The 24,743-nt window shown below is 43.5% G+C and overlaps 1 protein-coding gene across 1 annotated transcript in view; it reads left to right on the top strand.

Moving 5' to 3' along the window:
* The first annotated feature begins 211 nt into the window (after nucleotides 1–211).
* Nucleotides 212–24,743, top strand: part of KCNJ6 (potassium inwardly rectifying channel subfamily J member 6) — a 122,150-nt gene continuing 97,618 nt past the window's right edge. The window contains exons 1-2 of the mRNA XM_064279739.1: nucleotides 212–266; nucleotides 6,062–6,982. Coding sequence (XP_064135809.1) covers nucleotides 212–266; nucleotides 6,062–6,982 — 976 coding nt within the window. The remainder of the gene's footprint in view (nucleotides 267–6,061; nucleotides 6,983–24,743) is intronic.

The raw sequence follows: 24,743 nt of genomic DNA, 5'->3' as shown, positions 1-24,743 counted from the left end.
TCTTTGTCCATCAGGATGCACATACTCATCATTTCCTTGAACAAACCCATCCTGCTCTCCACCCAAGACAGATTTAGGAGTGATCTTGCTGATACTTTCTCAGTGCCCCTTTCCTATACCTCTGTTTTCACATTGTTTTATTTCTGATCCTTCTGACCAGAGAAAATCCCTTCACAATGAGGTCCTTTCAGAGCTCAGTAGTAGACATCACATGCCGGATGCCCTGAATTTTAAATTGCCCTCTATCGACGAGTGCTACAGCAAAGGTACAACATCCCTTTGATTCAGAGGATATCTCAGGCTCCTAGTGCTACTGTAACAGAAATACAAGTGGGCAGCTTTACACAACAGAGATTTATTTTTTCACAGGTGTAGAAGCTAAAAGTCTAAATGAGAGTCTCAGACATGTCAAGCCCTTCTTTGTAGGTAGTCCCTTGTTTCCTTGGCTTGTAGACGATCTTCACATGATGCCTGTCTCCCCAGTGTGTGTGTGTGCATGTGTGCCTGTATGCCTGTATCTAATCTGTTCTTTATACAACTCAGAAGTGATTAGGTTTAGGATCCACCCTCCACTGGTATGGTCTCAAATAATCATTTGATGACATCACATCAGATTGCATTATGGAAGATGATTATATTACATTAGATTGTATTACAGAAGGTGATTACATTGCATTAGAGTGATTATATTGCATTAGTTTTGATTACATCCAGAGGCATGGCCATTGGGATTCAAACACATATTGGGAAGGAGCACAATTCAATCCATAACATGGTAAACATGGTAGGGAGGAGAAAAGAAATAAAATAAAAGGAAAGTGAGCCCAACCTGATGGGTCACATAGGCCATTTTTTATGAGGAAGAACCCATGTGTCTGTGTCACTACGGGCACCACCTGAACCACTGAGACCAAAGTAACAGTCCTGTGAAGTCCACATGCCTCCCATGTCCCCTCCTCTTGCAGCCGCAGCTAGGCCAGCCACAGGGTGACTCACTGTGACCCTGCCTCCCCCACCTCAGTGGCCTCACGCCACGAGCATTTTGTATTCCCACTGCTCCTTTCTGTGGATTTGAGTTATCAATTTCTCAGATTCAAGGGGAGCAAATGTCTGTTTGTAAACTTCCAGAAAAATGGGATCGGACAGCTTCAGATCAAGTCCTTTTCAATTAGTTAGCTCTTTGTATGATAAATGCCTTAAATCAGACTTCAAAAGAGTGTCTCAACATTTTGCTTGAAAATTCCCCCCCTCCCCACCCCGGATTATAAAGGTGATATAGCAAATTTGGAAAAATCAGAAAACAAGAGGAAATTCAAAGGCACCCATAAGACTACCACCTAGAGTTACCCTGTTAACATTTAGGAGCGTTCCCGTCCAATCTTTGCACGTATGCATTGAAGATCATACAGCATAGCCTACACCATTTCTTCAGTTAGGGCTCTCTATGACATTAAAAGTCCTCAAGATACTTTTTGTGCATTTTCTTAGATACTGAAAGTTTCACCTGTAAAATTCATATCTAATTTAAATTGTAAACATTTCAACGGGAGAGCATCCACAATTGGCCAAGCCACCTCTTCAGCCTTCCCTGTAACAAAGCTGAACCTAGAATGTCACAACAGCCTTCCTGTGATTCGGAGTCCTGGCTTCTTCCTGCTTGTGGCTCTGTCATTTGCCAATACTGCTTTCTGGTTAGATTTCAACATGAGGTTGTTTTCCATCTTAGCTAGTTCTGTGTAAGTTGATCATTTTACTAAAGGAGAGAGAGAGAAAAGGATAGAGACAGAGATGAGCAGAGAGAGGGAACTGGCTTTTTCAAGCAGGTATACATTTACTCTGGGGCAAAACCCAGGAAAGGACTCCCGAGTAACAAATAAGAGCTGCCAGTGGACACCTACTCAACAGAGATTTCATGTGTGTCAGAGCAGAGCTGTGGTTCTTAGGGTTTTCAGTGGCTTGTTTTTTGGAAGTAGATCACCAGGTCTTTTTTCCGAGGTGGCTCTGGCTGGACTGGAATCTCCAACCTTTTGGTTAACAGCCAAGCATGTTAAACATTTGCACCACCCAGGGCCTCCCAAATAAACCGTCTAAGTCCTCAGAGGCCTTCCTCTCATCCTTTTGCACGTTTGTACAGCACTTCACAGTTAGCAAAGGGTTTCCTTTACATTCATTATCTCTTGTCAACCCATCTCCAGGATTCTACATGGCCACGCTGGCCAGGAAGGCCAAAGCCACAGCCTGTCCTTGAAGTGGCCACTCGGGGTGAGGGTGGTGAGAAGGTGTTTGTGTGGTTGGCTGTGCAGGAATGCTAAAAGCCTGTGTCTGCTTTCCTAACTGCAGCTGGGCTTGCCCTTCTGAGTAGCTCAAAATGCTCTTTGGAAATGCAATTCAAATCACACCCTCACATTCACACCTGGGATTCCAGGAAAGAAAGGAACATTAAAAGCCATCATTAACATTCCCTCTGTGTTTTCCCTACAAACATTTGCATGCACACCTGGGGGGTACCGCTTCCACCTCAGACCTGGAATGGCCCATTCTCCTGTGTCCAGCGAGCCCCTGGCCACAGCCACAGGGCTCTGCCCCTTCCCTCTCATCCTGGTCCCAAACCCTGCCAACTCCTCCTCACTGTCCTTTGCCTGTCTTGGCCCTTTGGGGCTCCTACTTTAGCCTCTTCTGCTCTCTAACCAGAGTCCCTGAGTGACAGTTAACACGCTCGGCGACTACCCAAAAAAGGTGGCTATTTGAGTCCAGCCAGAGGCACCTCAGAGGAAAGGCCTGGCAATCTGCTTCCAAAAGACCAGCCATTGAAAACTCTATAGAGCACATTTCTACTCTGACACACATGGGGTCGCCATGATCCAGAATCCACTCAACAGTGGCTGGTTTGGTTTTGGTTTTTAACTCTGCACAGCTCCCACAGTTCACTGGCTTTTTTGGTTCCTCTCACATCTGCGTCTGTTCCTCCTCCCAGCCCCTGTGCCACAAGATACAGCCTTGCCTGCCCATCTCCCCATGGATACACCCTACCTGCATCCACAGCCCCACCTACAGGGGCGCCACTCACTTGAGGCCACCCCCTAACCTCACTCACAGGGAGGGTTGGCTTTCTTTGCTTGCTTCTGTTTTTGTTTTAAAAGGCACATAAATAGCATATGCATTTATATTGTTGCCCTAATGTCAAACACAAGTATTCAATTAGCCACATGCTAATTCTTACAAATACTTGCCTTTCTTTCACACTCCCTGCTCTTCCCCTTAACCAGTCCCGCTATAATTCTTCTATCTGCTTACAGTTGTCAGTATTTCTGTCCATAAGGCATCTGCCCAAAGGCTGGAGGTGATAACAAACAAATGCCAAAACACATAATGGCTCAAACAATCCTTGTTTTCTTGTTTCTAGTCGGGAGGCAGGTCTCTGCCATGACTCAGGGACCCAGCCTCCTCCATCTCATGACTCATCACCTCCCAGGCCTCATTATCAATTCCCAGGGGGCGGGTGGAAGGGGCAAGGGCATGGGGGGTGGGTGGAGTAGCGCATCCTCTATTTAAGGCCTTGGACCAGAAGAGCACCCACCACTGTCAATCACTGGCTGCCCCCAAGCACAAAAGAGCCATGAGCTAGGAAACTTAGGAAATGGAATTGGGGGGATCTGGAACCACTGGAGTCTCCCCGACAAAGCCCAGAACACTTTTCTCTACCCCCTCATTACTCTTCCAGACAAGTTCCTCAGGTTCAGGGCAAATGACTCCATTCCAGTTACAGATGAGCCAGAAAAGGGCAAGAGCTGCAATGCTGGAGATAGAGATTTCCTCCATAACATTTTTAAAGTATGAATTGTCCTAAAGACTGCTAAGGATCAGCTAACCCCATGAATTCTCTTTTGCCCGAAAATGGTTAAGCACGCAAGTACTAACCTAAAGGTTGGCAGTTCTAACCCACCCAGAGGAGCCTCGGAAGTAAGGCTTTTTCCAAATGACCACAACCTTAAAAACCCTATGGAGCAATTCTACTCTGCACACGTGGGGTTGCCATAAGTCGGAATGACTTCTGCCATGTAAGGACTAAGAGAGACCAGGGCTCAGGGTGGCATTGGCACAGTCAGGCAGCTGATCATGGTCAAGGCAAGGGCTCATGCCAGCCTCCTGTGCCCATGAAGCTCTCTTATGGGCAAGACTTCCCAACCTTGTGGAGCTCCAGCTACAGGTCACCCCACATGAAATCGTATTTAGAGACTCTAACTCCCACTCCAGGCAAAATTAGCAGGGAGAGTTCAGACATGACCTTTCACAGCCAAAAAACAAAACAGCCCTGAGAGTGGGAGGTGCTAGCTGTGAGTAGAAGCATTGAATTTGACCTCCATGCAGACACCCTACCCCGCCTCCAGCTGGTCCCAGCCGAGTTGCCTGTCTCTAACTCCTGTCCCTAGTCTGTTCTAAGAAGAAGAAGGAACGAAAGGAAAGCTGCTTCTTTACAAATTAAGGGCGATTTAGGGCATTGATCTAAAAATCAAAGCCGCCAAACACAACAGCAGCCTCTGCAGACCAGAGGCTGTCACTTTCTTGGGCTGAAATATAAAAACAGATCTATGGGATTGATTTTTAAAGAAACTAACCAACCATGAGAAAGGTCAATCTATAAGTTAAGTTGGTACCACTCAGGTCCCATCTCCAGCTATTTCCTTATTCAAATAAATGATGTTTTCCCATCAGGCAGCATTTCTTATTTAACCACGGGGAAAATGAAATTACTGTAGAGGATAGTCACAGCAGAGTCAAAGGACACAAAATTGAAAGCCTGGGGTGAAGAAACTGCTTCTAAAACTTTTAGGAAGCTTTAAAATTATTCGTTGAACAAGTCATTTTATACTGTGGCTTACATGTGTTTAACAGGAGGATCAGTTCCAAATTTCCCTGTGCACTCAGATTTCAGGGGCACTTTCCCAATACATCGTTAAACAATGATTGTACCAATTTTTTTTTTTTTTATTAATCATGAAGGTCAGCAAGAAGAAAATACAGATGTGAAATGTTGAGGCAGAAACCAAATCATATGTGTAAACACACAAAAAGAGAGAAAATACTTTCCGACACTTTTTTTTTAACCTTGGCATTGAACTAACCATTAAAGTACAATGCATGCATATGTACCATCAAAAAATGAGAAAATAAAAAAATAAAATAAAAAACCCGACAGTTGACCGGCAATTCACAGAGCTCACTCAAAACTCTTGCACTAAATATGAAAAAAAGTCACAAGGGAACATTTATTATGTGTCTGTTTCTTTCCGGTCACTGTCACATATGTGGTTTCTTTAAACATTAAAACAACTGTGTGAGATGGGTTTTGTGTGACCACCATTTTGTAAATGAGGAAACTGAGACTCAGCAAATTTAGATAAAAAAAAAAAAACCCAAAAGCCCACAGCTGCTAAGTGGTAGAGCCAAGATTGTCTGAATCCAAAGATGTCTTGCTTCCCTCAGAACACACTGCCTCTCCCACTCCATGCATAGCGGTTAGATGGGGAGACATCCGGCTGTATGAGCTGACGCAGGGGAAACATGCCAGCAGGGAGACAGTTTCACAGCAGTAAGCTCTGTCCTGGAAGGGAGGGTGGTAAAGTATTTACACACGCTAGATCACAGGGTGCAGCAGTCCCAGTCAACTACAGCCCTCAAAGGATGATGCCAAATCAAAAAGGCTCCGTCTGCTTTGTCAGTAAAAGCCTCTAGGTGATGCAAATGGCTAAGCACTTGGCTGCTAACAGAAATATTGGTGGTTCAAATCCATCCAGAGGCACCTCGGAAGAAAGATCTGGCAATCTATTTCAAAAAAAATCAGCCACTGAGAACCTTATGGAGCACAGTTCTACTCTGACACACACAGGGTCGCCATGAGTCAGAACTGACTCAAAGGCCAGTGGTTTCATTTTTGGTTTTCTTTGTAAATAGCCACACAAATGGTAATGTTGTATTTCACCACCATCTACAAAAATATGTGATTTCCATGATCCTCAAAGAGCCAGCATTTCATTTTCTTTTCTTTTCTTCAAACCACCAGCTAACGTCCTGGAGGGGGACTCCATGGATCAGGACGTGGAGAGTCCTGTGGCCATTCACCAGCCAAAGTTGCCTAAGCAAGCTCGAGATGACCTGCCAAGACACATCAGCAGAGATCGGACCAAAAGGAAAATTCAGAGGTACGTGAGGAAGGATGGGAAGTGCAACGTCCACCACGGCAATGTGAGGGAGACCTATCGTTATCTAACGGATATCTTCACCACCTTGGTGGACCTTAAGTGGCGATTCAACCTGTTGATTTTCGTCATGGTTTACACAGTGACTTGGCTCTTCTTTGGAATGATCTGGTGGCTAATTGCTTATATCCGAGGAGATATGGACCACATAGAGGACCCCTCATGGACTCCCTGTGTCACCAACCTCAACGGGTTTGTCTCTGCTTTTTTATTTTCAATAGAGACAGAAACCACCATCGGGTATGGCTACCGGGTCATCACGGACAAGTGCCCAGAGGGAATTATTCTCCTCTTAATCCAGTCTGTGTTGGGCTCCATTGTCAATGCATTCATGGTGGGATGTATGTTTGTAAAAATATCTCAACCCAAGAAGAGGGCAGAGACCCTGGTCTTTTCTACCCATGCAGTGATCTCTATGCGGGATGGGAAACTGTGCCTGATGTTCCGGGTGGGGGATCTGAGGAATTCCCACATCGTGGAGGCTTCCATCAGAGCCAAGTTGATCAAATCCAAACAGACCTCGGAAGGGGAGTTCATCCCCTTGAACCAGACAGATATCAACGTAGGCTATTACACAGGAGATGACCGTCTGTTCCTGGTGTCACCGCTGATCATTAGCCATGAAATTAACCAACAGAGTCCTTTCTGGGAGATCTCCAAAGCCCAGCTACCCAAAGAGGAACTGGAAATTGTGGTCATCCTAGAAGGAATGGTGGAAGCCACAGGTAAGCCTTGTTCTATGTTGGGCCATCTGTGGGATAGATGCTCGTTTTAAAGCGTGGACTAACTGGATTTGAAGTTCTTATTTACTACAAAATATAAAAAGCTGATCCTCACCCACTATTGACATTAGCCCTTCGCTTCATGAAATACTACGCCTGTGTGTCCTTAACCTTACATATATCCACCAAGAATGCTAACCATTTGACTTTTAAATCACCCTTTGAAAAATAAGTTTATGAACAGAAAAACCCCACCATTTACTATATTTAAAATTTCTGAATATTAAAGTAAAATTCGATCTGTCTCTAAATCATGTTTAAACTTGTTCTAAAACATTGCTATTCTGAACGCCTGAGGTTATTTATTACCAAGCCAGGAGGAGAAAGGTAAGCCTTTCAAAGGAAGCCTGACAAACTGCTTTAATAAAAAACGCAATATCACCCTTTCTTTGGGAGCCATTTGTAAGACGCATACCGTGCTATATGCTACACTTTGTTTATATCAAGTGAGCACCTAGCATTTCTGGACACTCTACCTGCTAAACCTCCAGTACCATTGTAGACCCAGTAAATAACGGATAGGAAAGAAGAAAACTGAAAACCCATTCATTCTAATCCCATTTTCCTTTCCGCTGTTACGGCTAGTCATTGGTGTGTTTTAGGGAAGACGATCTTCCTCAAGATAGAGAAAATGCTCTGTTTGTATTCAAGTCATTGGTTGATAGTATTCACTCATATCTGAACTTTACATGAGCTACGCCTCCCAACAACAGCAAAACAAGTTCTGCCACTAATTATCGGTGATAACCCCCAAAACAGAGCCATAAGCTCTGACTTAAGCTAAGAGTAGCTATCAGTATAAACTAGAACCCTAATTCACTAACCCCTTTACTGTTCTTCAGAGTTGCAGGTAGTTGCCCTGGGATCTAATATTATACACTACGTTGTTGTTAGCTGCCGTCGAGTTGGCCCCTGACTCATGATAACGCAATGCACAACAGAACAAAACGTTGCCCGATCCTACAACATCCTCATGATTGGTTGTGGATCTGACTGTTGTGATCCATAGGGTTTTCCATGGCTGATTTTTGGAAGTAGTCCACCAGGCCTTTCTTCCTAGTCCATCTTAGTCTGGAAGCTCTGCTGAAATCCATTCAGCATCGCAGCCACACGCCTCCACTGATGGACAACAGGTGGTGGCTGCACACAAGGTGCGTTGTCTGGAGTTGAACCCAGGTCTCCCGTACAGAAGGTGAGAGTTCTTCTTTAGAATGACGTAACAATTAACCACCACTGCGTCTTTATATTTAGTTACACAATTGGCCCTTTAGTGCTTTTTCTTCACCTTGAGTCTCGGGTTGACTTACGTAATCTGAAAATGCAGCCTCAGCCATCAATACCTAATCCCAGGCATCCTTTTCAAATGAGAGGCACTGATCTCATGTTCCTGACTCCTTCTGCCCAACAGGAGAAGCCATGACCACAAACAAATTTCTGTTCTGGTGGCATAAACTTTTGCAATAGGCTGAAAAATTGTAACAAACAATGGAAATGTGAGTCAAGGACTGCCAGTGGAGCTCAGTCCTTTCCATACAACGAAAGGAACGTGTCCCTAATCGGCTGGGCTTTATGAATAACCAGATGATTGCTGTGAAATACTAAGTATGTGCTGCTGATGTTAGCAGGGCTAGCTTTGCCTTGAGCCTGAGTTTTAGGAGTTCTCTGGCATGGTTTCAGAAACCCTGGTGGCGGAGTGGTTAAGAGCTACAGCGAGCTACAGCCAGCTACAGCTGCTAACCAAAAGGTTGGCGGTTTGAATCTACCAGGCACTCCTTGGAAACCCTATGGGGCAGTTCTGCTCTGTACTCTAGGGTCACTCTGAGTCGGAATCGACTCAACGGCAGTGGGTTAATGGTGGCATGGTTGCCTGTGAGTATAGATGACAGGGGAGGAGGGACTACTGGGGAGAAGAAAACCAGTTGTCATCAAGTCCGTTCTGACTGTGCTACACAGGGTTTTCAACCAGGCCTTTCTTTCAAGGCACCTCTGGGTGGACTCGAACCTCCAACCTTTCAGTTAGCAGCCAAGTGCATTAACTATTTGCACCACCCAGGGACTCCTGAGGAGGAAGAGCAGGGAGGAAATTCATCTGGCAGGGACCTGTCTTTTCACAGGGACCAGAAATTTCAGCCTCGCTGAGCACGGGGACTCTGGGGCCCCCTAGTGGTAGCCACTGAGGTGCAGGCTCTGGCAGCATAAACTGACCCCTCTGGATGCGGTTTTTAGATTTGATTCTCACTATAAACTCTCCCAATAGGACAAGAGGGAGAACAGTGGACAAACCTTGTTAACGTTGCATCTTTGAGCTCAAGAAACAAAAGCCACTGGAGATGTACCCTCTGCTTACTGATGTTAATCTGAGCTTCAGGTTGCAGGACCTCAGCATTGTGTTCCCTCAACCCAAAGCCCAAACTCAAATGAATATGAAATAAGCAAATTATCTTCGTGATGTGCCTGAGTCCGAACACTCCTGGGGGCAGACCCTGTCTTTCCGATTATAGCTTGTAATGAGTGAGCCTTTCCAAAGGGAGGAACATCATTTTCTTGGTAATTAGCAGTGATCCTTGCCTCCGAGCAGTCGGTGGCCTTTCCACCACTTTCTTAGAGAAAACTGGGTAGTTGCCAGCAAAAAGGATCAAAATTTTCACCCACGTTTCTGGGAAAAGGAAATCAGTACTAATTTTCCTGGAGTCCTTGGGGGGTGCAAATGTTTTAACGTCGTCAGCTGCGAACTGAAAGGTTGGAGGTTTGCATCCACCCAGAGGTACCTCGGAAGAAAGGCCTGGTGATCTGCTTCCAAAAATCAGCCATTGAAAACCCTACGGAGCACCGTTCTGCTCTGACACACACGGGGTTGCCATGAGCCGGAGTCGACTTGACAGCGACCAGACTGGATGAATTTTCTAAAAATTAGTTTTCTAATTTCTGAAAAGCAGGGGGAAGGGAGGGATGTTCTAGAAAGTTCTGGGGGCATCAGTGGAAACTGGGCATGTGTCTTGATCCTTTCCTGACGGAATTCATACATAGCTGATCTCTAAAGATTCCAGGGATACTTTTTCTTTGTGAATGAAAAGCACAGTTGGGATTTATGGGCATTAAACAGTCCCCTGGGCGGGGGGGGGGGGGGGGGGGGAAGCTTCAATATATCAAAGCCATAGGAAAAAATATATATGGGCCAAATCGCACCCCAGGAAAACAAACCCACTAGCACTATAGTGCTGGGTAGGAAATCAGGAGCCATGAAAACCACAAGCCGACACAAAAACAGCTTTCTCTTTGCTCATTATTTCGTTCAGAAATGTCTTCTTTGACCTTAAACTACTATGCTCAGTGATCTCAATTAGCGGGCCTTTTTCAGGATGAGTTCCATGCTGCAACCTCGAGGCAGTACCCTCTTCCACAAACATGCATAGGTGGCACGCTGGGATCCGAACATGGTATCTTCTAGAGGTCCGCGATGTCCTGCAGTAGCCGACTACCTGGGTCCTTCCTTCGAGGGTGCTCACTCCCATGCTCAGTGGTGCTGTGCGGATGGCTCCGTCATGGGTTGAATTGGGCTCCCCTCTCCCCAAATATGTGTTAGACTCCCAGCCCTTATACCTGTGGATGTAATACCTTTTGGAAATAGGGGTTTCTCTGTTACGTTAATGAGGCCGTACCAGGGTAGGGCGTACCCTAAACATAAACACCTCTGAGTGCAGTGAGGAGCAGCACAGACATGGAGACAAGCAAGCACACCTGGGGGGGAAGATATGTCAGGCCCGCTGAGAAACAGGAATGCCAGGGCTACAGGCCACAGGGCTACAGATGCTGAGAGAGACAGGGATCTTCCCCCAGATCCCCCTCAGAGAGACTGAGCCTTCTTCTGCAGCCTGTGCCCTGAATTCAGACTTAACAGCCTCCAGAACTTGAGGGAATAAATGTCTGTTCTTTAAAGCCACCCACTTGTGGTATTTCTGTTACGGCAGCACTCAGAAGCTAACACACGCATCATGTTCCCGTACCAGCCGCACTGGGGCAAGCCTGCCCCGTCGCAGTGTCCAGAGTCAGGTTCCTCTCTAGAAAACGGGAGTGAGCTCCTTGAAGGCAAGAAGCAGGCCTGCAGGTGCCGGCCCTGGGCCCTCCTCCCTCAACGCATCCTCTGACCATCATAAGGGACGGCTTGGTGTGGTCCCACCTGGAGTCAGAAGAGTGTTTGTGGTGTCCTCTCGAGAACCTTCCAGTCATGTGGTTCTATTTTTGAACATGAATCAAACACTGGAAAAGTCTGCCACCAGCCACCAAGACATCTGGGAGCTGGCCATGTCTCATCCCGCAAATATTTCTAAAGGGGGCCGTTTATGTTCCTGACACGTGGGAAATTTTGAGATAGTGATGTTTACAGAAGGGTTCGTAGCTACGTAAACAAACATGCTCAGCAGCTGCGGCAAATGTGCGTTAAAATAGTAAAGCATTCATACGGACTGTTATTTATAGAGGGTAAATTGGTGGAGAGGCTAGATGACAGCCACACGGAGCTGGGCCCCTGTCAGCTCAGCTCCTACTATAGCCTTCCTGATTGATGAACTTCCAGATTTATCCCCAGTGATTATGCACCTCTGCCGGGCAGCCCTTCCCAGCACCTTGGCAAATGTGTCTCCTGAGCATGAGACCCCGTTATGCTCTCTCTCTTTTTATTACAGAAAATACAAGACTTATACAAAAGTAGACAGAATAGCATAATTTACCCCTGTGGACTCATCATTCAATCTCAATAATCGTCACCATACAGCCAAACTTGTTTCATTTAAACCATCACTCACTAACTGCCCCCAATTATTTGGAAGTAACTCCCTACCATCGTATCACTCCATTTCAGTATGGATTTCTAAAGTATATATACTCTTTTTTCCTTTTTTAAAACCAGCTTTATACAGGTATAATTGACATGATATATAGAAAGTGAAATTTTTTATTAGTTTTGGCTTCTGTATTCAACCATGAAACCATCGACACAATCAAGATGGTGAACAGGTCCATCACCCCTCAAAGTTTCCGCATGCTTCTTTCACATCCTTTCCTCTGCCAGTCCCTGCCTACCCCCATGCCCAGGCAGCCACTGCTCAGCTTTCTGTCACAATGATTCGTTGGCATTTTTCTAGTGTTTTATATAAATGGCATCGTACAGTATGGTCTCTTTTTGTTTCTTTGACTCAGCATTATTATTTTGAGATTTATCCATACTAACCCATTTATCAATAGTTCACCTTTTTTTTTTTTTTTTTTTTTTTACTGCTGAGTAGCATCCCAACCTCTTTTTAAAACAGACCTATAATAATGCTGGAGTCCTGGGTGGCACAGAGAATTAAGGCTTGACTACTAACCAAAAGGTTGGCAGTTTGAATCTACCTGGCGCTGCCGCGGAAGAAAAACCTGGTGATCTACTTCCCTAAGATTACAGCCATTGAAAACCCTATGGAACACAGCTCTACTCTGACACACATGGGGTCAACATGTGTTAGAATCAGCTCAATGGCAACTGGTTTGGTTTTTTATAAAAGCATTAACCCAAAACCCACTGCCGTCGAGTCGATTCCAACTCATAGCGACCCTAGAGGACAGAGTAGAACTGCCCGATAGAGCTTCCAAGGAGTGCCTGGTGGATTAGAACTGCCGGCCTCTTGGTTAGCAGCCGTGGCACTTAACCACTACGCCACCAGGGTTTCCATATAACAGTATTACGACACCTAAAATAATTAACAATAATTCATTAAGATTCAGCATCTAGTAAATGTTCCCACTTCTAATTTTCTCATAAACTTTATATTTGCTTAATCAGGATCCAAATAGTTAACACACTGTGGTTGGTTGCTATTTATTTTAAGCCTCTTAATATATGAGTTCCCCCTCCATCTCTGTTGTTTCTGTTTTTCTTTCCTATTAAGCTTTCCCTAAAGAAGAGAAAGAACCATGGAAAGATTTAAATACTTCATAGAAAACTGGGGAAAGTGAGGAAGGGAGGAAACCCACTTAGTGAAGACCTGCTAGATATGAGAAAATGTGCCAGGGTTCTCAGGTTATGGCAGAGGAAGCAGGGGCCAGAAGTCCTGTCTGTGGATTCCCGAGGAGGAGGGCTAGTGTATACTGGAAGAGGTAAAGGCAAACCGTCCTTGACATGGAAAAGCTCAGTCCGTCGCTGTCTTTGTTGGTAGTTGCCATCAAGTCTGCTCTGACTCACGGCGACCTTATGTATAATGCAACCTTACTATAACATATGTATACATATAAGATGTCACTTTGATGACTAAGGTGCGCCTGACTCACGCCATGGTATTTTCATTCACCTCATATGCATGGCAAAGCTAGACAATGAAAACGGAAGACTAAAGAATAGTTGACGCCTTTGAATTGTGCCCTTGGCAAAGAGTATTAAATATGCCATAGACTGCCAAGGAACCAACAAATCAGTCTTGAAGAAAGTATGGCCAGAATGCTGCTTAGTCTTGAGACTTCGTCTTGGTTACTTTGAACACATCATCAAGAAAGACCAAACGCTAGGGAAGAATATCCTGTTTGGTAAAATAGGTCAGTGAAAATGAGAGAAACCTTCCCTGAGATGGATTGACACAACAGCTGCAACAATGGGCTCAAAATACCAACAACTGTGAGGATGGCACAGCATGAGGCAGTGTTTCGTTCTGTTGTGCATAAGATTGTCATCAGTCAGAGCCAACTCCCTAGCAACTAACAATAACAGCATACATAAACCCAGAACCACACCCAGGGCCGTCAAGTCGGTTCCGACTCATAGCGACCTATGGGACAGAGTAGAACTGCCCCCATAGAGTTTCCAAGGACAGCCTGGCGGATTTGAACTGCTGACCTCTTGGTTAGCAGTCGTAGTACTTAACCACTACGCCACCAGGGTTTCCAATAACATACATAAATATGCATATGCACCTGTGTATTTAATATATAACATACATAAGTATACATAAATACACAGGTGCATATGTGTACATACATACATATGTGTATATGTGTATGACCGTATGTATAACATGTATAACGGAACAGACCTGAACAACAGGTCTTCATGAAGATGGTGCAGTTCCATTGCTAGACTAGCATTCTTCACATGAAAAGCATTTAGTCACAGAAATCACATCACAGGTCACAGGCTTCTTAACCAAGAAGGAATTTTTACCCAACTTTTAATTTGCAGATGAGGAAACCGAGGCCCAGCCACACTGGTAACTTAGCTCAGGTCAAATAGTCACTAGCAGAGCAGGAACTTGAGACCCAAAAGCACTGATGGCATTGTCCAGCAGTGTTTGCATCATGAACGCTGTTGGTTTGACCAGTATCTAGTGTGCTGACCGCGGTGTCTAAGCTGCTGACTACGGTATCTAACCTCCTGACCGCGGTATCTAACCTGCTGACCGCGGTATCTAACCTGCTGACCGCGGTATCTAACCTGCTGACCGCGGTATCTAATGTGTGGTATCTAACATGCTGACAGGCTCTCTTCTCTCTTCTCCCTCCATTAGCTCCTCTTTCTCCTTTGTGGTTGATTCTGTCTCTACTGGTCTCCAAATGTTATCAATTCACTTTAAACTTCTTTATTCATTCACACAAATTTTAAACAATTGTATATTAAAATAAGATAGGTAGCAAAACAATTCTGAGATCAAAATTAAGTAAGCATTGTCTAATTAAAAGACTTCTCAAATTTCTAAGTACCAGTTTTCTTTGCTGTAATCAAAATGCCGTTTTAAATAAGATTACAAAGTTTGAAAAGGTGGCATTTCTCAGATAAGATGGTTGAGGGTTAACATTACAGTACTCTTAAGCTGTTTCTAGTGATGATGTTTTATAGTCATTACATTTTTTTTTGAAATTTTATTTTCTCCTTTAGATAAGGTACTGCTAACCCCCCAATTGGCAAGTTGTGTCTCTTGACTTAACCCTTTTTCTCTTAAGAGCTATAACCCCTACTACGTAGCCCAGGGAAAAAAGTTAATTGATGAGATCTGAAATGCTAAGAATTTGGATGAAAATCTCCACAGCAGTTATCTTTCTGGTAAATCTCTATAAAACAAAAAACAAACCCATTACCGTCAAGTCAACTCCGACTTATAGCAACCCTAGAGGACAGAGTAGAGCTGCCCCATACAGTTTCCAAGGAGCACCTGGTGGATTCAAACTGCTGACCTTTTGGTTAGCAGCCGTAGCTCTAAACCACTACACCACCAGAGTTTCTGTCTATAATCTCTATAAGGTAGGAATTAAAAAAAAAAAATCAAAGACACACAAATATCATTTTCCTAGGTAGAAATCTACCACTCATGAACATCAAGAAATCCAACTATCCTTTCTTCTTTGAACATTTAGTTCGTCTCATTTATTCAGGGCTTTCTTCCAAAATGTCCACCTTAATATAATATATCCCAGTAGTGTCACTGGCTGAGCGAAAAGTGATAACAACTGCTCCCCACATATGTTAAGATTTTGTAATCCTAGGCCGCTTGGGGACACTCTGTTCTATTTCACCAAATGTCATAAGAATCTGAGGTTAGATGCCGTAGAACACACATAGATTTTTTTTTAACTTTCCTACCATTCCCTCCAAAAAGAATACTGTAAGAAATCTAACACTATAAAAAAAAAAAAAACACTATAGCTCTATAAAAATTTTCCCATAATTTAGATGGCATTTTTATAAAAACCAAACCAGTTGCCATCAAGTTGACTCCGATTCATGGTGACCCCAGGTGTTTCAGAGCAGAACTGTGCTCCATAGGGTTTTCGATGGCTGTGATCTTTTAGAAGTACATCACTAGGACTTTATTCCCAGGCACTTCTGGGTGGGTTCAAACCACCAACCTTTCAGTTAGTAGCAGAGTGCTTGAAAAGACCAAAGTACTGGGTAATTATGAAATTTTTCATTAGTAAAATATCAATGCCAAAAAAAATCCATTGTGCTTCCTTCTCCAAATGGTCCATGAGGAGCTACGAAAATAGGTGCTCAATGGAAGTTAATCATGGTCAGCCAGTATATACAATTTGGAATTCCAGCCCGAGAAAAGAACTGGACCAGTATCTAAATTTTAGCTCTGACCCAAACTCTAAAGTCAACGCTCATGTTGGAAAGAAGCAGCACCATTCCAATTAGGAAATGAGTGTCAAAGAGTGTGCAGCCTCGAATTAGCATGGCCTTAAATAGTGTTTTATTGTTTCCTAGGGCATTCAGTAATATGAGTGCCGACAGCATGTTGCCAGCGAAGCAGTTCTATCAGACAGTTTCTAATGACCGGAAAAGGCTCACTGGGGAAAAGCATGTAAATTATTCACGCAGGCACGCATGCACACACACACACACACACACACACCCCCCAAAGGGCTGAACATCCAGAGGAGCTTCTTCTCCAGGGAAGCATGCCCTTGCTGCTCGGTCCCACACCGACCCACTCACAAATCTTGTGTGTTATATTACTCCATAACCCAAAACCCATTGCCATCAAGTCGATTCAGACTCATAGTGACCCTATAGGACAGAGTAGAATTACCCCATAGAGTTTCCAAGGAGCGCCTGGTGGATTCGAACTGCCTACCTTTTGATTAGCAGCGATAGCTCTTAACCACTATGCCACCAGGGTTTCCATATTACTCCATAGCTGTCTTTTTATCAGATGCCATTCTGATCCCCCAGCTAAAAGCCATCTCTCTCAGCTATAAAAAAAAAAAAAACAGCTATAGCTGTTGTCAAGTCAATTCCAACTCATGGCAGCCCCAAGTGTGACAGAGTAGAACAGCTCCATGGGGTTTTCTTGCCTGTAATTTTTACGAAAGCAGATCACCAGGCCTTTTGGGGTGAGTTCATACCACCAACCTTTAGGTTAGCAGACAAGTGCAAGCTGTTTGCACCACCCGGGCACCTGATCTCGCAGCTACAGCTCAGCTTACCTTTGCTTCACCTGTGTCGTTTACGGTGCCAAACCATCATGGGTTCACACCACAGCTGCTGGCTTACTTGAACTCCCCTACACCTCAGTTTCTTCAACTCTAAAATGGGAACAATAATGGTGCCCTCTTCACAGGTGACCTTTCAACTTCTCAAATTCCATTAGAGCAGATCACCCCTTCCCCCATAGGCTGCAGGGGTGAAAAGCAATAGAGAGCAAAGCTTTGTAGGAGTGGGAAGCCAGACAGTCAGGAGGGCCAAGTCCCAGCAAGCCCCAGTTGTTCCCAGGGGCCTTGCAGCTGGTGCCACGACAGAATGACAGATGACTCCCCCGAAGTCACTCTGAAGAGTCAAAACTGAAAATGTCAAGAAAACGTTGACCTGAGTGCCAGGGCACACAAGGCACACTCAAAATGTGAGGGTTAGTGCCAGCCTGGCCTCCACCTGGAACCGACTGTGACTTACAAATCAATAGGACCTGAGATGACGAGGATCAGTGGACTCAGACAGGACTTCACATTCCTATAAAAAAATAGTAACATTTCATCGTCATCATTTCTGCCCAAAGTGGACATAAATGTAGATTATTCTCAGATCTTCTAAGGCAACTGCTCCATGAGGACAAGACAAGTAGTTTGCATTTGAAAGTAATATTTCCATTTTCCCAATTCCCCTCCTAGATTTTTCATAAGAATTCTGAGGCATCAGTTAAGGTACCAGTTTGGAACATGTGTTTTTGCACTATTAACTCAACACAACTAAATAGTATTTAACCAGTGCTGTTGAATCGATTCTGACTCATGGCGACTATGATGGTTAAGGTTGTGTGTCATCTTGGCTGGGCCATGATTCTCGGTGGTTTGGCAGTTATGATGTAGTTTGGCAGTTATGTAATGATGTAACTAACTCCATGATGAGATCTGATATAATGTAATCACCTCCTTGAAGATCTGATATGAGCAGCCAATCAGTTGAAAGGGCGTTTCCCTGGGGTTGTGGCCTGCATCCAATATATTTGGATTTGCTTGCAAAGTTTGCTGGCTCTTGCTCACTCTGAATCCTGCATCCAGCTTGTCATCATCTGGTCTCCAGTTCCAGGGACTTAAGCTAGCAGCTTACCTGCCAGTCTTGGGATTCATCAGCTTCCACAGCCTGTGAGCCAGTGGCCTGCCACCTGACTTGCCAATCTTAGGTTTGTCAGCCCCTGCAGCTACACGAGTCAGGAGAACCCTCCAGCCTGATGCCTGACCCATGAACTTGAGGCATGCCAGCCCCTACAAGCATGTGAGCCATTTCCTGAGATAAATCTCTCTCTCTCTCTCTCTCTGTCATATATATGTATATATATGCTTCACTGGTTTTGCTTCTACAGAGAACCTAGCCCAAGACAGCAACCCTATGAGTGTTAGAGTAGAACTGTGCTCCATAGAGTTTTCAGTGGCTGATATTTCACCAGTTGATGGCCAGGCCTTTCTCCCAAGTCATCTCTGGGTGAACTGGAATCTCCAATCTTTAAGTTAGCACCTGAGCACATTACCCATTTGCACCACCCAGGGACTCCAAATATTTATTTGCTTACATAATAAGTCCTTATAGATTCCTTTGCTTTAAAGTATTGATATACACTTTATACTTCAAATTAGTTTAAGCCTTAAACTAAACTTCGACTTCAGTGGAATTGACAGTAAATACGAATTTCTATAGAGCTGACTCCTTTGTTCTTCATTTACAAAGAAAGAGATGAAGGTGTTGCATCATCTGATTTTGCAGTAACAAACAGCCTCCAAATTTCCAGGGCTTAAAAGAGCAAAAGTTTCTCTTTCACACTACATGTCATCTACAGCTCTATTCACGTCCTCTTCACTCCAGGGTATAGACTGAAGAAGCAGCCCCTTTCTAGAATGCATCATTCTCATGAGAGAGGAGAAAAAAAGAGAGAGAGAAAAAACAAAACACCTCGCTTCTGCCCACAATTTATTAGACATAGCAAATCATATGGCCAATACCTGATGTCAATGGAATGAGGAAATATAGTCTTCTTAGAGCGGCTGGGAACAAATAATTATTAACAATAATACAATCTATCACTGATCCCCTAGTGATTTTGAAGACCAGCAAACTGAATTGAAAACTTTTTGTGACATGGGGGTTAAAATGTGTGGTAGTCATGGGTGTTGTTCACCAAATATGCCCAGCTTCACTCTTCCAAATACATGTTAGGATCACACTTCCCTATTCCCTTTGTTGCTGTTGTTGTTAGTTGACATCAAGTCAGGTCTGACTCCTAGTGACCTTACATATTACAGAACGAAATGTTGCCCCGTCTTGTGCCATCTTCATGATCGTTGGTATGTTTGAGTCTGTTGTTGTGATTATTGTGTCAACCTATCTCACTGAACCAAAAAACAAAAAAAAAAACCCATTGCCGTCGAGTCCCTTCCAACTCATAGTGACCCTATAGGACTGAGTAGAACTGCCCCATAGAGTTTTCAAGGAGCACCTGGTAGATTTGAACTGCCGGCCTTTAGGTTAGCAGCTGTAGTTCTTAACCACTATGCCACCAGGATTTCCATCTCATTGAAGGTTCCCTTCATTTTCACTGACCTTATACTTTACCAAACATCATATCTTTTTCCAGCAATTGGTCTTTCCTGATGACATGCCCTAAGTAAGTGAGCAAAAGTCTTGTGCCATTCTCACTTGTAAGGAGCATTCTCATTGAATTTCTTCTAAGACTGACATGTTTGTCCTATTGGCTGTCCACAGTATATTAAATGTTCTTCACCAAAGCCATAGTAGAAATACATTAATTCTTCTTCTATATTCCTTTTTCATTGTCTAGCTCATGCGAAAACATGTGTATGAGGCAATTGAAAAGACCATGGCTTGGCTCGGGTGCACCTTAGCAACAAATGACATCTTTGCTTTTTAAGATTTTAAAGAGATCTTTTGAAGCAGATTTGCCTAACAGAGTATGTCACTTGATTTCTTTTTTTTTTTTTAATTGTACTTTAGATGAAGGTTTACAGAACAAACTAGTTTCTCACTAAACAGTATGCATATTGTTTTATGACATTGGTTAACAACCTCACAACATGTCAACATTCTCACTTCTCGACCTTGGTTTCCCTACTACCAGCTTTCTTGCCCCCTCTTGCCTTCTAGTCCTTGCCCCTGGGTTGTTGTGCCTCTTTAGTCTTGTTTTGTTTTATGGGCCTGTCTGACCTTTGGCTTAAGGGTGAACCTTGGGAATGACTTCATTACTGAGCTGAAAGGGTGTCCAGGGGCCAGACTCTTGGGGTTTCTCCAGTCTCTGTCAGGCCAGTAAGTGTGGTGTCTTTTGATTTCTTGACTGTTGCTTCCATGGACATTGATTATTGATCCAAGTAGAAAGAAATTGTTGACAACTTTTTTTTTTTTTCTCCATTTATTTTGATGTTGTTTATCAGTCCAGTTGAAAGGATTTTTTTGTTTCCTTCATGTTCAGGTGTAACCATACTGAACAATGTAGTCTTTGACCTTCACCAGTAAGTGTTCCAAGTCACCTACGTTTTCAGCAAACAAGGTTGTGTCATCTGCTTGTCCTTGGTTGTGACTCCCTTCTGTTCTATCTACGTGAGCATAAGCAATTAGTATCACTTTTGGTGGAAACTTTTCAAGCCAGTTTATGATATTCCCTTCTCACTTCTATGGTCCTCACAGTAGCACATGTCATAATAAGCCTCCATCATTCTGAACCGTTGATACTGCCTTTGAAGAATAGAACAAACCCCCATCCCCCACCACCACCACCAAGCACTTGGGGCATGCTGCATGACTGAGAAATTGCCTTAAGTTAGGTTAAGCCATTAAAATTTGGGTTGTTGGTATCCAAAGTAAAATCTAGCCTATCTTGACTGACACAAAATGTCATGCTAATATATGACAGGTTGGCCATTGGGTACTGTCAACAGTGCTAGACTTGCCAGGAAATGATTTTGTAGCTAGCCCCTTTGAAGAATTTCTCCTCCATCTTTCAAATTATCCCTTCACCAGTTAAGAATTTAAGGTCAGGCAGACTGAATTCAAATTCTGTCTCCACTCCTATCTGAGTAATCTTGCACATCACATTGCATAACTTCACAAACCTCTCTCTCCATTCCAAAAAATGAGCACTGAGCACAGAACCTGGTGCATAGTAAGTATTCAATAAATTTAGAGAGTAAATCTATGATTCTGCAAATCATACTATTCTCATCTTTATTCTCATAGCTGTCGTTCATTTGGCACCTAAAAAAACAAAAAACATTGCTGTCGAGTCGATTCCAACTCATGGCAACTCCATGCGTTACAGAGTATAACTGCTCCATAGGGTTTACTTGGCTGTGATCTTTGTAGAAGCAGATCACCAGGCATTTCTTTCGCCGTGCTGCTGGGTGGGTTCAAACCAAAACATTTAGGTTAGAAGTTGAGCACAAAGCATTTGTGCCACCTGGGCGCCTCATTTGGTGCCAATTACTTTATTAGATGCTTTACATAGATTATTTTCAATCCTGAAAGTAATTCTGAAAGGTAGGTATCATCCCCATTTAACAAATAAGGAAGTTAATTCTCAGGTCAGGGATTGCAGAGAGTAATTTACCCAAGGTCACCCAGCGGGTATATTACAAAGCCATGATTCAATATCAGGGCTGCCCAGCTCCCCAGTCTACCTACCCCAGTGCCTCTCCAGGGGAGATAGTACACAAAGGCATGCTTGAGAATCTCCAAAGTAGTTGTTATTGATTAGAGTTCATTAGTGCACTGACAATTACATCTTGATGATATATTATCTCTTGATTACTGGCCTTGGCTTCCCTACCAGCTCACCTCATCTGACTCCGGAAGGCAGGCAGGGGCAATCCGCTCTTACATAACAGTTGATACTGAGTCCCTTGAGAGGGCAGCCTACTGGCTGGCACACTTAGTCCTACCCAACTCAATGTTATCAGGTGACTGTGCCAGTTGAAGCTCTGGGCCAACCCCATCCAAAATGGATTGGTGCCATGCCAAGTATAACCCAAAGTGCAACCAAGCGGCAGCTTGTAAACCCTTAGGGGAGGAAAATGTGAAGTTTAACACTGAGAGGGAAGAATCCATTTTGAACCTGAATTCCCTGCCAAAGAGCACTATAGTAAAAAGATTTAGGCTTTGGCCAGCCTAATTAAATCCTATTAGGGTTTGCATTTCAGGGTATCCAACAAGACCCTTTTTGGGGTTTTATAATGACGGTGGTGATGCTTATTCTCTAGTCAGTGAGGCCATCCTTGGAAGATTTTAATTAAACATTTTGCTAATTAAATCCATTTCCTTTTACATTTTCTCTCTCATGTTTTATAGAGAGTGAGTAATAATAGAAATCTGTGAAAGCTAATGGATAAGGTAGGGGCTCATGGGTAGTAACAGTAGAGAAAGACACACAACAGGGAATACTGAAGAGACAAGGTTGTAAAGATAGAGCCTAAAATAGAAAAATTAATGCTACATTCACATTGGCCCAAAATTGTTGTTGTTGTTAGGTGCCGTCGAGTCAGTTCCGACTCATAGTGACCCTATGTACCACAGAATGAAACACTGCCTGGTCCTGCACCATCCTTACAATCCTTGTTATGCTTCAGCCCATTGTTGGCGGCCACTGTGTCAATCCACCTCATTGAGGGTCTTTCTCTTTTTCGTTGACCCTGTACTCCACCAAGCATGATGTCCTTCTCCAGGGACTGATCTCTCCTGAAACATGTCCAAAGTATGTAAGATGCAGTCTCGCCATCCTTGCTTCTAAGGAGCATTCTGGTTGTACTTCTGAGACAGATTTGTTCGTTATTTTGGCAGTCCATGGTATATTCAATATTCTTTGCCAAACCACAATTCAGAGGTGTCAATTCTTCTTCGGTCTTCCTTATTCATTGTCCAGCTTTCCCATGCATATGATGCAATTAAAAATACCATGGCTTGGGTTTCAGGCGCACCTTAGTCTTCAAGGTGACATCTTTGCTTTTCAACACTTCAAAGAGGTCTTCTGCAGCAGATTTGCCCAGTGTAATGTGTCTTTTAATTTCTTGACTGTTGCTTCCATGGGTGTTGATTGTCGATACAAGTAAATGAAACCCTCGACAACTTCAGTCTTTTCTCTGTTTATCATAATACTGCTTATTGGTCCAGTGGTGAGGGTTTTTGTTTTCTTTATGTTGAGGTGTAATCCATACTGAAGGCTGTGGTCTTTGATCTTCATCAGTAAGTGCTTCAAGTCCTCTTCACTTTCAGCAGGCAAGGTTGTGTCATCTGCATAATGCAGGTTGTTAATGGGTCTTCCGCCAGTCCTGATACTGCATTCTTCTTCATATAGCCCAGCTTCTCGGATTATTTGCTCAGCATACAGACTGAATAGGTATGGTAAAAGGATACAACCCTGGCACACACCTTTCCTGACTTTAAACCACGCAGTATCTCCTTGTTCTGTCTGAACACCTGCCTCTTGATCCATGTACAGGTTCTTCATGAGCACAGTTAAGTGTTCTGGAGTTCCCATCCTCTGCAATGTTACCCATAATTTGTTATGATGCACACAGTCGAATGCCTTTGCATAGTCAATAAAACACAGGTAAACATCCTTCTGGTATTCTCTGCTTTCAGCCAGGCTCCATCTGACATCAGCAATAATATCCCTGGTTACATGTCCTCTCCTGAATCTGGCCTGAATTTCTGGCAGTTCCCTATTGATACACTGCTGCAGCCACTTTTGAATGATCTTTAGCAAAATTTTACTTGTATGTGATATTAATGATATTGTTCAATAATTTCCACATGCGTTTGGATCACCTTTCTTGGGAATAGGCATAAATATGGATCTCTTCCTGTTGGTTGGCCAGGTAGCTGTCTTCCAAATTTCTTGGAATATGCTAGTGAGCACTTCCAGCACTGCATCCGTTTGTTGAAACATCTCAATTGATATTCTGTCAATTCCCAGAGCCTTGTTTTTTGCCAAAGCCTTCAGTGCAGCTTGGGCTTCATCCTTCAGTACCATCAGTTCTCGATCATATGCTACCTCTTGAAACGGCTAAATGTCAACCACTTCTTTTTAGCATAGTGACTTTGTATTCCTTCCATCTTCTTTTGAGGCTTTCTGCATTGTTTAATATTTTCCCCATAGAATATTTCACTAGTGCAGCTTGAGGCTTGAATTTTTTCTTCCTTTCTTTCAACTTGAGAAATGCTGAGCGTGTTCTTCCCTTTTGGTTTTCTATCTCCAGCTTTTTACACATGTCATTATACTTTGTCTTCTCAAGCTACCCTTTGAAATCTTCTGTTCAGTTCTTTTACTTCATCATTTCTTTCTTTCAATTCAGCTACTCAATGTTCAAGAGCAAGTTTCAGAGTCTCTTCTGACAGCCATTTTGGTCTTTTCTTTCTTTCCTGTCTTTTTAATGACCTCTTGCTTTCTTCATGTATGATGTCCTTGATATCATTCCACAACTCCCCTGGTCCTTGATCATTAGTGTTCAACGCATCAAATCTATTCTTGAGATAGTCTCTAAATTCAGGTGGGATATACTCAAGGTTGTACTTTGGCTCTCATGGACTTGTTCTAATTTTCTTCAGTTTCAACTTGAACTTGCATGTGAGCAATTGATGGTCTATTCCACAGTCGGCCCCTGGCCTTTTTCTGACTGATGATATTGAGCTTTTCCATCATCTCTTTCCACAGATGTAGTCAATTTGATTACTGTGTATTCCATCTGGCGAGGT

Source organism: Loxodonta africana, chromosome 2, assembly GCF_030014295.1.
Source record: "Loxodonta africana isolate mLoxAfr1 chromosome 2, mLoxAfr1.hap2, whole genome shotgun sequence".
Taxonomy (NCBI): Eukaryota; Metazoa; Chordata; class Mammalia; order Proboscidea; family Elephantidae; genus Loxodonta; species Loxodonta africana.
This window is presented reverse-complemented; position numbering and strand designations above follow the sequence as displayed.